The sequence below is a fragment of the Numenius arquata genome, unplaced genomic scaffold (genome assembly GCF_964106895.1).
Source record: "Numenius arquata unplaced genomic scaffold, bNumArq3.hap1.1 HAP1_SCAFFOLD_45, whole genome shotgun sequence".
NCBI lineage: Eukaryota > Metazoa > Chordata > Aves > Charadriiformes > Scolopacidae > Numenius > Numenius arquata.
The window spans coordinates 635,123-647,853 of record NW_027415589.1 but is presented as its reverse complement, the minus strand read 5'-3'; the positions used below and the strand labels follow the sequence as shown (position 1 = coordinate 647,853).

At 52.0% G+C, this 12,731-nt stretch overlaps 1 protein-coding gene across 1 annotated transcript; it reads left to right on the top strand.

Annotated features, from left to right (window-relative positions):
- The first annotated feature begins 11,630 nt into the window (after positions 1-11,630).
- On the top strand, positions 11,631-12,659 carry LOC141478866 (olfactory receptor 14A16-like). The gene has a single exon (XM_074167809.1). The coding sequence runs from the start codon at positions 11,700-11,702 to the stop codon at positions 12,657-12,659; it is 960 nt and encodes a 319-aa protein (XP_074023910.1). The 5' UTR covers positions 11,631-11,699.
- The last annotated feature ends 72 nt before the right edge of the window (positions 12,660-12,731 follow it).

Here is a 12,731-nt window from a genome sequence, read left to right as displayed (position 1 = left end):
ACACTTGCAGATAACTGATGGAAACACTCAGAAGGACTGGGCAGCACCTGGGCTCATCTCCTCCTCCTCACCACCTCCTCCCTCGGAGGCTGGTGGAGCATGCCTTTGGCCAGCTGAAGTGACAGCAGATGTCCCCATTTAGGGCCATGAAGCTGATCCTGCTCATTGTGTCCAGGGCAGCCCATAGAGCTATTCCTCTGAGAGAACGGAGTCATTGCCATCAGGAGAGCTAAGCCTCTCTCTTCTCCACCAGCTGCATTTACCAGCTCTCCAGGGGCAGTGAGGGCAGGTTTCTCAGAGACACCCCTCCAAGGCCTCACCTAACTCAGGGCAGCTGCTCAATTTGGAGGTTGACTCCATCCTGTGGTGCTGCCTGAGGTGCCAGGGCTCTCCAGCACAGCAGCACGCAGCCAGCAGGGACAGCACAGGACTTGCAGGAACACCGTCCCCATTCAGAGCAGCCACATCGTCACAGACCCCAGGAGAACCTCAGACACGTTCAAGGTTTTCATTAAAGCAACCGCAGGGGGTCAAGTCCTGTCCCTTCTCCATCCAGTAGATGCTGGCAGTGCTGCTCCCGCATCCTTTAGTCATCCCTTTGATGATGCAATCAAGGAGCAGAGCAATGGTTTTCACAGTGTTGGATCACAGGTTGTCCGTAGCCAAGGACATTTTCAAGAGCACCTTGTCCTTCCTGGAGATCAGCTTCACCTGCACCACAGGCCCTCCAGGGCTGCAGAGACACCACAGGCAGCAAAGCCCTCTCCTGCCAGGGCCGCGCAGTCCAGCCCTGCGTCTCTCTGGTCCGAAGGGTTTGCTCTCCTCAGGGACATTTCATTTCCTCTTTACAGGTGTGCCTACTGCTGAATTTTGTCAGAGAAGGTGCAGATGTGTCTGAGGTCCTCTTTGTCCTCTTTGTCTTCAGCCATAAGGTCTCCCAGGCCTGTGTTCCTTGAAGCAGGACTCTGGAGGAGAACAACCAGCAGTGGATGTGGGGCAAGTCAGGGGTTACTTGAGCAAGCTCAGACATGAAGTGGTGGGGCAGGATCGAAGGGTTCTGACAACTTGGGAATCAAATAGAATAGAATAGAATAGAATAGAATAGAATATAATAGAATAGAATAGAATATTTCAATTGGAAGGACCTACATCAATCATCTAGTCCAACTGCCCGGCCAATTCAGGGCTGGTCAAAAGTTAAAGCGTGTATTTAAAGGCATTTCCAAATGCCTCTTAATCACTGCCAGGCTTGGGGCATCAACCACCTCTCTGGGAAGCCTGTTCCAGTGTTTGACCACCCTCTCGGTAAAGGAAAGCTTCTGGATGTCCACTCTAAACCTCCCCTGCTCCAGCTTTGAACCATTCCCACATGTCCTATCCCTGGTTCCCAGGGAGAAGAGACCAGCACCTCCCTCTCCACTTCCCCACCTCAGGGGACTGTAGAGAACAAGGAGGTCATCCTTCTGCCTCCTTTTGCCCAAACTAGACAAGCCCAAAGTCCTCAGCCGATCCTCATCGTGCCTTCCAGCCCTTTCACCAGCTTTAATGCCCTCCTCTGGACGCTTTCAAAGACCTTCACATCCTTCTTAAATGGTGGGGCCTTGAACAGCACACGCTATTCAAGGTGAGGCCACACCAACACTGAATGCAGTGGGATAATCCCCTCTCTCGACCGGCTGGTTCTACTGTCTTTGATGCCCCCCAGCGTGTGGTTTGCCCTCTTGGCTGCCAGGGCTCCCTGCTGACTCCCAGGGACTCCTGCTGGGACTCCTGCTGCCAACCAGCACCCCTGATCCCTTTCTGCAGGGCAGCTCTCCAGCCACTCCTCTCCCAATTTATACTTGTGCCCGGCAATACTCCGTCCTAGGCGAAGGATCTGGCATTTGGACGTGTTAAATTTCATCACATCAATCATCGGCCAGTGCTCCAATCTCTCTAGATCTCTCTGCAAGGCATCTTGTCCCACAAGAGGGTCAATAGCAACGCCCAGTTTGGGATCATCAGCAGACTTGCTCACGGTGCATTCAACTCCTGCGTCCAGATCGCCGATAAACGTATTGGATAGAACCGGCCCTAGAATTGAACCCTGAGGAGCACCACTGGTAGCCCTATTCACTGCAACCCTTTGAGCTCTGCCCTTCAGCCGCTTCTTCACCCAGTGCACCGTGAACCCAGAAGCTCGTCTAGAAGGATGCTGTGAGGGACAGTATCAAAAGCCTTACTAAAACCCAGAAAATCTACATCCACTGCTTTCCCTTCATCCAGTGGGCGGGTGACCTTATCATAGAAGGATATCAAATCAGTTAGGCAGGACTTTCCCTTTGTGAACCCATATTGACTGTTCTTTAAGTGCCTTTCAATAGGACCCAGTATAACCTTCTCCATAAATTTTTCCAGGAACTGAGCTTAGACTAACGGGTCTGTAGTTCCCTGGGTCTTCCCTCACACCCTCTGGGTAAATTGGAATAGCAATGGCTACGTCCCAGTCAGGGGGGACCTCTCCTGACTCCCAAAACATTTGGTAGGTGATCGACAGGGGTCCTGCCATCACATTCACCAGCTCCTTCAGTGCTCTGGGGTGAATCCCATCAGGCCCCGTGGACTTGTGAACATTAATCTGATTTAGTTGGTGCCTCATGATTTCAGTGTCCACAAATGGACAGTCTCTGTTCCCACAGCCGAGCTCCTCCGACTCAGGGGACCGGGCAGCCCAAGCTCTAGCTGCATTATTAAAGCCTGAGGCCAAAAAAGCATGGCATGCCTCTGCTTTCTCTTCATCCCTATTAGTCAGATGACCATCTTCAACACGTATTGGTCCAATGCTTTCTTTTGACCTCCCCTTGCTATTAGCATACTTTAAAAAGCCCTTCTTGTTTTCTGAGACAACACTGGCCAGTTTCAACTCTAATTGAGCTTTGGCCTTTCCTGCCTTCTCCCTGCATATACGAACCACAGCTCTGTAATCTTCCTGCGAAGCCTGACCCTGCTTCCAGAGACTGAAGCATTTCTTTTCCTCCTGAACTTCACAAGGCAGGATCTGCAGTTCAGGAACTTGGCTCATTAACATGCAAAACGCCCTAACAAGCCAAGCCTCTGGGCAGTTTTCAGGAATCCCTCGGTTCTTATGCAGTTACTGATCGGGATTTCAGAAGTGACAGTATCACAATACTAAAAAATAAGAAACTATTTCTTCTCTTTAATATTTTATCTATTTTTTTCTTACACGTGGGGTGATATCAGCAATCTCCAGTCAATATTGATCCTGAATGTCTCCCGATGCAGTTTGAATATGCAAGTCAAGACCCTTTATGTCAGACTCTCCACGGGCACTCGTTTTCTCAGTAAGGTCTGTAGCTGCACGTTTCAGCTCGTTGGCACCAATTCCCACCTGCTTTCCTTGGAGATCAAGCTGCACCCAGACACAGAGGGATGTTTTTTTTGTTCACAAAGAAAAACAAAGGAAGGCAGAGTTCAGTAAAGGACAAAGGACACTCTTCAGCCGTACATTAAGTCCACTTTACCTCCACTCAGACCCACTTCCGACACTGGATAGACTTAGACCAAGAGGAAACTCAGTTTTGTGTCAAGCAGAGATCCCAGCATCTCCCAAAACACTCCCTGCCCCGCACTTTGTTTGATTGTCCATTTTCGTTCTTTGCACACAGTGAGACACAGACTGAAGTCACGAGCTCCCTCGATTCACAGAGGGCAGCAAAGAGACAAGGTGAATTAAATGCTCTCCTTTGAACAGCCAAATCTGCGCTAAGCCCTGTGCTTCTGGTTACTGGAGCACCGTCAGGCAGACTCTGCAGCATCTACACCCACTCATTTTGCATTCCCTGCAGGGTGAGTTACATGTGCCTCCGGTGTAGGTGAAGGCAGGGATGAGAGTGATCTCCTTTAACATTGGACACCTTGGGTGCAATTGCCCAGGCTTCCCTTTGGAGCCAAAGGAGAGAAATCAGTTGTCTCAACCGAGACGCCTTGACCTACCCTGCCAATCACCCAGCGCCTGCTCCAGAGAGGTTCCTGTAGCTCCTGGCTTACATTTCCCAGTCCCAAGTGGAAGCTTCAGCGTCTCCCATGCATCCTGGAGGAAGAAGCCACCGCCCGGTGTGGGCAATCGAATCAACCCCTGATGGAAGATGGAATGATGGAAGATGTCAGGCAGAAGTTGCAACATATGCCGAAAAGGCCTTGGTGTAACAGGAGCGTAAGAAGTCTTTGACACTGGTCTGTAAATTCTCATGATTGTTTTTCATGGGACATGGACCAGCAAGGTGATGACACTTTCTCTGCCCCTATGTACATATAGATTTATGCAGCCATTTGCATGAACACATTTCCTCCCAACACACTGAATGGACAAACTCTGTTTCGAGGACATGTTTCTATCAGGACATTTCACATCTCCATTTCATATTTCATATGGGGATGTGAGTGGAGGCCCCGGTGTGATGTGCCTTGTGTTCCTGGACATCTACTGCGTAGAGAAGGGACAGAGCTTTCCTCGCTGCAGAGGTGGCAGCTGGTTTGGGATGGTTTTGGATTGAATGAGATGTGGTGGGACATCTTGCTGAGCTGTGGTACTGCAATGGAAGGGTACAGGCTCTGCTGGAGGGAGTAGCAGGGAAGAGGACGACCAGCAGAATGCTCCCTGAGTGAAGGAGCAGCTCAGATCTATGGAGCTCCTGTATGAGATGGGGCAAGGGTTGAGTGAGCTCGTGTGAGTGAGGATGAGAGGAGAAGCCAGTAAGGGTGAAAATGTCTTGGCCATTATAACCCACTTGATCGGGCATAGTAGGCAGAATAAGTCTTCTAACAGCAACCTGAAGAAGTCTCCGAGTCAATGAGCAGGTTCCTATGGGGAAGAGTAGTTGCCCTGCCATTCACTGGCCAGGCAAAGACACAGGGTGCCAGCAGCCTGGAGGACTTTGGGACAACTTCTTAACACAGCTGCCAGGTGGGCAAACAAGGGTGATGCTCACCTGGACCTGGTCCTGGCAAAAAACAAATATAAATAGAGAGTGGTCAGGGAGGTGAAAATCAGTGTCAGCCTTGGCTGCTGTCACCAGGAAATAGTGGGGTCCCAGGTGCCGAAGAGGAGTGAGGAAGGCCAGCAGCAGAGCAAAAACGGGTGGACTCCAGAGAAGAAGACTTTGATGTACTTGGGAGACTGATGCGAGTGGTGCCATGGGAAGCAGCTCTGAAGGCTGAAGGATGATGGAAAATCTGATAGGCCTTACAGGACAGCCTCCTCCAGGCACAAAAATGATCTCTCCAACTCCCCTTGAAAAGAAGCCACCGTCTCAGGAGGCTGCTTGTTGGAACTGTCTGATCTCCAGGACAAAGAGGCAGCACAGAGGAGGTGGAAGCAGGGAAGCTGCAGAGGAGGAATTGAGAAACCTTGTCCCAGGACGTAGGGACGATGTCAAAGCCAAAGCTCCCATGGGCTTGACAGATGAAGGGAAGGACAGCAAAAGCACAACGAGCTGATCCAGGCTTCGAGGGTCATGGGAATGAGTCACCCTCTGCCTGGAGGCCTGTGACAAGTGGGCACTGCAGATATTTGCATCCTGACTGCCTCAGCGTGGGCGATGGGGATCCCCCTGCTGGGGGTGGCTCTGCCAGCCCATCCACATGGGTCTGGATGGTGCAGACTCTACTTGGAGACATTCCTGTAACCCAAATTCCTTGGCGTTAATGCAGAATTGGCAAGTTGAAATCAAGCATTTCATGCACTTGGCCTCTTCACCTTGACATCTTTTCGCTTTGACTCCACTCCCAAAAGCTCTCTAATCAACCACAGAAGAATTGAAGACGAAGGGAAAATTATGGCCTGGCTTGGCTCCTCAGGGCGTTTTGCATGTTAATGAACCCTCTGGTGCCGAGTTCCTGAACTGCAGATCTCTAAAGGCTGACCAAGTCTCTAGAGGACTAAGAGCCAGCAGCAAACCTCCAGGTTTCTGAGAGTGTTTGCAGGCCCTGCTGAAGTCCATCACTGAAGAAACCATGGAGGGAATGAGCAAACAAGGGTCCTGTCCCTGGGGGCTGGTGAAGCAGGAAGTTGGAGACACTTGGTACAACGGAAAATTTAAATGTAGAGATCACTATGGAAGCCCTTGATGAGCTCTTCCAAGCAGGAAGGCCACGTGCTTACCCACATCCCCTACAGATGGGGCTCCTTTCCCTCTTGGCATGTTCGGGGCTCTTCCTGGGGGCAATGTGATTGGGAGTGTGTGTTGCCAGGTGCAGGTCAGCAGTAGGGCACCTCTCAGGATTTATGGGGGGTGGCTGAGGAGGCAACGAGGCACTGGAGCTGGAAGGACCTTGTGTTCTCTCCTGGGTCTCAGTGGAAGAGACAGAAGCCATAGGCAAGAGAGCAAGGGTCTCAGATCTGTTGGGGTGTCAACGCCCCACCAAGGCCCTTGGCCATCCCCACCACAGCTACGCTGTCCTGTGCCTGTGCCTGCTTCCTTGTTTCCGACACCAAAATGTGGGTGTCTGAGGATTTGCCAATGCCAGTGAGTTCCCCACATCTCACCTGGTTTCCTCCAAAGCCTTGCTACTGCTCATTTATCCCCAAGATTTCCAAGCTCCAGAATCCTGGAGAATCCACGCCAGAATCCTCTCTGTAGCTCCACATCCCAGCACTGAACAGCCAACCCCCAATATTTCATTTCTTCTTCCTGCCTTTAGCACACTCACTGCTGCCCCCACACTGCTCTCTCCCTGCACGCCCATGTGTCTCACAAACCCTTCCTCTGCCCCTGCAGTGCTGAGACCTCAGCACAGGAGGTTTGTGCATCCTCCAGGCTCATGGATGTTTCCTGAAGTCCATCCAAGTGTGATTGGCTAAAGCCATCAGCCGTCCCCTTGCTTCTCGCTGACATTGCCTGACCCTCTCTAACAGACTTACACGTGGCCAATCACCACTGCTCAGGGCCACTCGCCCTTTGGAAGAGCATTTTGGACTTTCCTAGTGCTTTTTATAATCTTCCTCGCTCCCTCCAGAGCACATGGTGGGCTTTCTTGGCCAAACAGGGCCTTTTTCACCATCTCTTAAGAAACAGTCGTCTTTTTAGGATCCTCTGTGCGGGAATAGTCATCCCAGAAAAGCACCAAAAGTATCCAAATAGCAGTTGAGTGAAGTGCCAGTAAGAACCAGGTGAGGTCCCCCCATGGCTGTGGCTCCCTGGCAAGGAGCCTCTTCTGAGAAGGTGATCCGGCCTCTGCCACTCTCTGGAGAGGGAAACCAGCAGCGTCTGTGCCACACGGGGACACAAGGGGTGACTTTTGCAAGACCACCCTTCATCTGAACCACTTTCAATATGTACTTCAGGATGGGATATCATACCTTATATGGCAAATACTAATTTAATTGCCATTGTCCACATTTGCTATTGTGGAAGTAGACTGTTACTTTAACATTTCTTTTCATCATTATTATTATTTTTTGCCACTCTAAAGGAAATCACAGAATCACTGGAAGGATCACTGATGCTTTATCAACAGAAGACCCGCCAGCTTTGCATCTCAAGAAATAGGATGCCAGAGGTCAAGAGAAGGATGGGTTGGGAAAACTCATGGGATTTGGGAAACTGAAGCGTGAGCCCCTCTCCCCAACATCCTGCCCTCCTCCGTGACCTGTGTGAGAAACTCCATCCACTGGGTCTGAGCTCACAGTCGTGTCAAGAAAACGGTGTGTACCTGCAGCCAATGTTGTCCTTCCAGTTCAGGATGCAGGAATCCCACTTAAGACCAAGAAGCCCAAGGATCCCAGTTCCTAGAGGGCCAACTAATGAGGACATCCCACAGGCTGGGGGAGTTTTTCTTTACTGACAAAGATTTTGTTGCCTTTTTTTCCTCCCTCTTTGTAACTTGACTGTCAGAATTCATGCATTGAATCTACTTTGACCCTTTAAAACTGTCTCTGTGAAAAAATAATCCAGTATAGTTTTGGTTTTGGTTTTTTTTTTTTTCCCCCCGACCCGACTGTATTTGGAGCATTGAAGAGTCTTTCCAGATTTGGAGTGGTTTTTCAGAATGTCTGCTCCAAGAGGGGAAATATCTCAGCCTGCAGATGGAAGGACAGGAGGAGGACAGCATCATTCAGGCTCAAAGGGAATTGGAGGATGTCTTGACCAACCTCCCATTGAAAACAGGGTCAGACCTGAAGGGTCAGGGCTTTGTTCAAAGATGTCTGGATCCCTTTCCAGGACAGAGCTGTTGCACGCTCTCTGGGAAACAGCTTCCAGTGCTTGACTATCCTCATGCTGGAAAAAGTTCCTCCTTATGTGGCTTGACCGTCCCTTTTCTCAGCCCATTGCCTCTTGTCCTTGTATCTTCTACCATGGATTTGACTCAGGCTCAGTCTTCCTGGTAACTGTGCAATGCTGCTCCATGTTCCCCCCAAGAGCTCCTCTCCTCCAAGCTGAACAAGCCCAGCTCTCTAAGCCTCTTCTCACAGTACAAGCTCTGTCAATGTTGGTGTCCCTCCAGTGACCTGGCTCCACTTTGCAAGGTCTCTCTGGCACGGTGTGGTGTCAAAACCTAGGGAAGTATTCTGGATAAGGTGTAACAAGTGCTGAGCAGACTGGCTGTGCTCCTGCAGCTCAGGGAGCTCTTGGTCACCTTTGCTGATGGCTCATGTTTTACCCAATAGAACCCAAGGGCCACCAGGGCCTTTCCCGCAGAGCTGCTGCCCACCTGGGCAGTCCCTGGTCTCTGTCATGGCATGGGTTTAGTCCACCTCCTATTGGCTCTCCTGAAGTTCCTATCGGTCCATCCCTCCAGCCTGTCTAGGTCCCTCCGGATGGCAACCTTGCCCTGCAGTGCAGTGTCTGCTCTCTTCCTTGTGAGGTCACCTGCAAATGTTATGAAAAAGGACTCTCTCATACACTAACCCAAAGACAGCCCCCCAGCTTGTAGAAATCAGATCCTGCCCTGTCACCCTCCTGGTGTGCTGCCTCACGATAGGATAAGGAAAGGCGACTCTTAGGATTCTCATGGTTCTTATGCCCAACTCTTCTCCTGACAGGAGAAATGACACTGCTGGAAATGAATCTCTCCCACAATCTCTCCCATCTCCTGAGAGAACATCAGGGCTGACTTCATTCTGTTTCACAGCAGGTTCCCCTGGAGCCCCAGGGACACCTCCAGGGATCCCAGGGGGACAGAAAAGTGATGTCTTGGGCTGTTCCTTGGGCTGTTGCTCTGCTGCTGAGCTGGGCCGGGCTCCTGGGATGGAGGGAGCTCCTGGCCATGGGGCAGCGCGGCAGAGAGACAGCTCTGCCCAGGAGCAGCTCCTCTGCCAAGCGCAGCAGGGCTGAGGGCACTGCCTGCAGGCACTGAGAGGAGACTTGTGAGGCCAGGAGAGCTGAAAAGCATTCAGGAATGGATGAAAACTGAGAGCTCACTGGGGGAGAAACCTTCACCGCCCTTCACAAAATAAGTCTCTGGCTGCAGGGCATTGACTCTGCAGTTGCTGGAGGGATCCAGAAGCTGCACAACCCACAGCCCGTGGGATCTGTAAGTACAACTCTCACAGTTTCTCTAGTGTAGAGGAGAAGGAGAACTTGTGGAGCAGGGCTTCCCTGCTGCAGGGTCAGAGGGACAGGGCGTGATGTTTCTCTCTGGTGCAGTATAATGCAGAGAGGCTTCCTGGAGCAGTCTCCTAAAGCTGGCATAGCCCGTGTCTCATGTGATCTGTCAGGAAGGCTCTCAGGGATCTGTTGGTGCTGAGAAGGATTTTCTTGAGAGCAGCGGATGCCCACCACATCATCAAAGTGCCAGGACGTGTCGGCTGCCTTCTCCCAGGGATGGCTGCAGGGCTGTGAAGGTGGGCGTGCAGCCAGGGGTGCCCAGGGCTGTCCTTCCGAGCAGGGTCCCTGTGTCCCAGGGAACTGTGTGCTGGGGCAGGGACTCTGTCTCCTGCCAGGGTCAGCTCTCAGCCTGCCCGGGGAGCTCCCCATGGCAGTGTGGGGAGAAGCTGTGGAGGGAAGGGGTGACCCCAGTCTGGGCATGGCAGGGTCCTTCTGCAGTCGAGAGGATGCTGCGTGGGTCAGGTTTGCTCACAGCTCCACATCACCCCCAGGACATTTGCAGAGGGTCCTTTTGAAGAAGGACACAGAGGCAGCATTTAGCCAAAAGAAATGGAATCTGTGCTTTGAATTTTCCCCTCTTGGTTGGTTAGATGGGCGGTGGGAGATCTGAATTTACATCTCCATTCCCATGAAGGCAATGAGACCCCAGTTTTTGTTAGCACTTATCCGAGCTGCTCCTTTAGCCCGTGCACACCCAGAGATGCCCCTGGGCCATTCCCTGCTGCAGAAGGTGTCTGCAGGGCAGAGCTGAGCCCTCAGCAGCTGGGATGGAGTCTCTGAGCACTGAAAGGGGGGAGACCTGGGGGCAGAGAAACAGCCCCCAGCAGCGACAGTGCAGGCAGCAGAGGCATGGGCAGGGAGTGAGAGGGAGCTGCTACAGGAAGGGTGATGGGAGGGGGGATTCCAGCACCTCCCTGCCATCCCCTGCAGCGCAGATGCCTTCCCTGCAGCAACTCCCTGGTCTCCTCTCCCACACAGTAGACTCCCCAATCGCTTCATATCTTGGGGGCTTAGTCCTGAGTCTCCCTCCCAGCAGCCCAAGCACCAAAGAGGAGAAATGCTCGCGTGTCTGACTGTGTCTCCCTGTCCCGACTCTCTTGGCAGGAGAACTTTGGCGTGTTCCCCTCTTGCCCCTGCTGCCCTTGTTCCTCCCCTTCTTTTGGCTGTGGTGGGGGGGTGAGGATTCAGGTGAAGCTCAGACACTGGTGTGTCCATGGATGAAAAGCATCCCAATGACCTTAATCTTTCAGGCTCTCGTGACTGCAATGTGTTGGGTGAGTGTAAGCCGACGCTCACATCAGGATATTCCATCTATAGGACAGTTGACTTGAGTCAACTCAAGTCAACATCCCCTTGCAGTGCCCTGTTGGGTGCCACGCTGCCCTCCAGAAGGGCACAGCTCTCCCTTTACATCTCTGTGGTTTTTAGGAGCCCCACGGAATAGACATGACAGTGGCAAGGCCATGTCAGTCCTGCTGGAGGGCTGAATGTAGGCAGCTGCAATGAGCCCTGTGTGTCGCTGGCTGGGAGGGGAGAGCTGAGATCCTCCTCGGGTCCTGCGAGATGGGGTGGGGGGTTGGGAACAATACTGATGGATAGACGGGCTGTCCCCACTCTGTACTGAGGGACAGCCCTTTGGCTCTTAGGACCCACAAGGTTTTACATAGTGTGCAGCAGAAATGCCAAGGGTTTCTGTCTTAAAGACACTCCTCAGGTGTGGTGGGGAAATTAGAACAGAACAAACAGAGAAATAAAGTGCCCTCAGCTCTGTTCTGCAGTCGGGTGAATTGGGAATGACAAGGCTGAAAAGCCCTTTGATGCCATGAATGGATTTAATCTGAGATCGCCCCAGTTCCTATTTAACTATTGCTGTAGGACAGGACTGGATCCTGCAGAGCTAACACCGCCCTGATGGATCATCAGCCAGCTCCAACCAGTGTGTGCAAAAAGGATGCGACAAATACATTCCCAAAAGGGGAGAGGCAGTTGGCTGGGTCTCAAAGAGTGATTGAAGAGGCTTTTTTGAGAGAAGTCTGCCCTAACTTCTCACTGTCTTTCCTTCCATGGACAGGTCTCTAAGCCTAGGGGAAGATAATGTCCAACAGCAGCTCCATCACCCAGTTCCTCCTCCTGGCATTCGCAGAGACACGGGAGCTGCAGCTCTTGCACTTCGGGCTCTTCCTGGGCATCTACCTGGCTGCCCTCCTGGGAAACGCACTCATCATCACCGCCATCGCCTGTGACCACCGCCTCCACACCCCCATGTACTTCTTCCTCCTCAACCTCTCCGTTCTTGACCTGGGATCCATCTCCACCACTGTCCCCAAAGCCATGGCCAATTCCCTGTTTGACACCGTGGCCATCTCCTACTGGGGATGTGCTGCACAGCTCTTCTTCTTTCTCTTCTTTATCACAGCAGAGTACTGTCTTCTCACTGTCATGTCCTACGATCGCTACGTTGCCATCTGCCAACCCCTGCACTACGGGACCCTCCTGGGCAGCAGAGCTTGTGTCCACATGGCAGCAGCTGCCTGGGGCAGTGGGTTTCTCAATGCTCTCCTGCACACGGCCAATACATTTTCCCTACCCCTCTGCCAGGGCAATGTCCTGGACCAGTTCTTCTGTGAAATCCCCCAGATCCTCAAGCTCTCCTGCTCACACTCCTACCTCAGGGAAGTTGGGCTTGTTGTGGTCAGTGTCTGTTTATCATTTGGTTGTTTTGTTTTCATTGTGGTGTCCTATGTGCAGATCTTCAGGGCCGTGCTGAGGATCCCCTCTGAGCAGGGACGGCACAAAGCCTTTTCCACGTGCCTCCCTCACCTGGCCGTGGTCTCCCTCTTTGTCAGCACTGCAGTGTTTGCCCACCTGAAGCCCCCCTCCATCTCCTCCCAAGTTCTAGACCTGGTGGTGGCTGTTCTGTACTCGGTGGTGCCTCCAGCAGTGAACCCCCTCATCTACAGCATGAGGAACCAGGAGCTGAAGGAGGTCATTAGGAATCTGATTTCATGGATATTTTTCAAGAGGGAGACATTTACCACCTCTTTCCACAAATGACTCCCACACTATCTGATTCCATCTGGTTTTTTGTGTGTTTTGTTTGTTGGTTGGTGTTGAATTTTTAAACAT

Bases quoted from the DNA above. Each gene is read 5' to 3' on its own strand.
- LOC141478866 (XM_074167809.1), top strand. From the start codon at position 11,700: ATGTCCAACAGCAGCTCCATCACCCAGTTCCTCCTCCTGGCATTCGCA.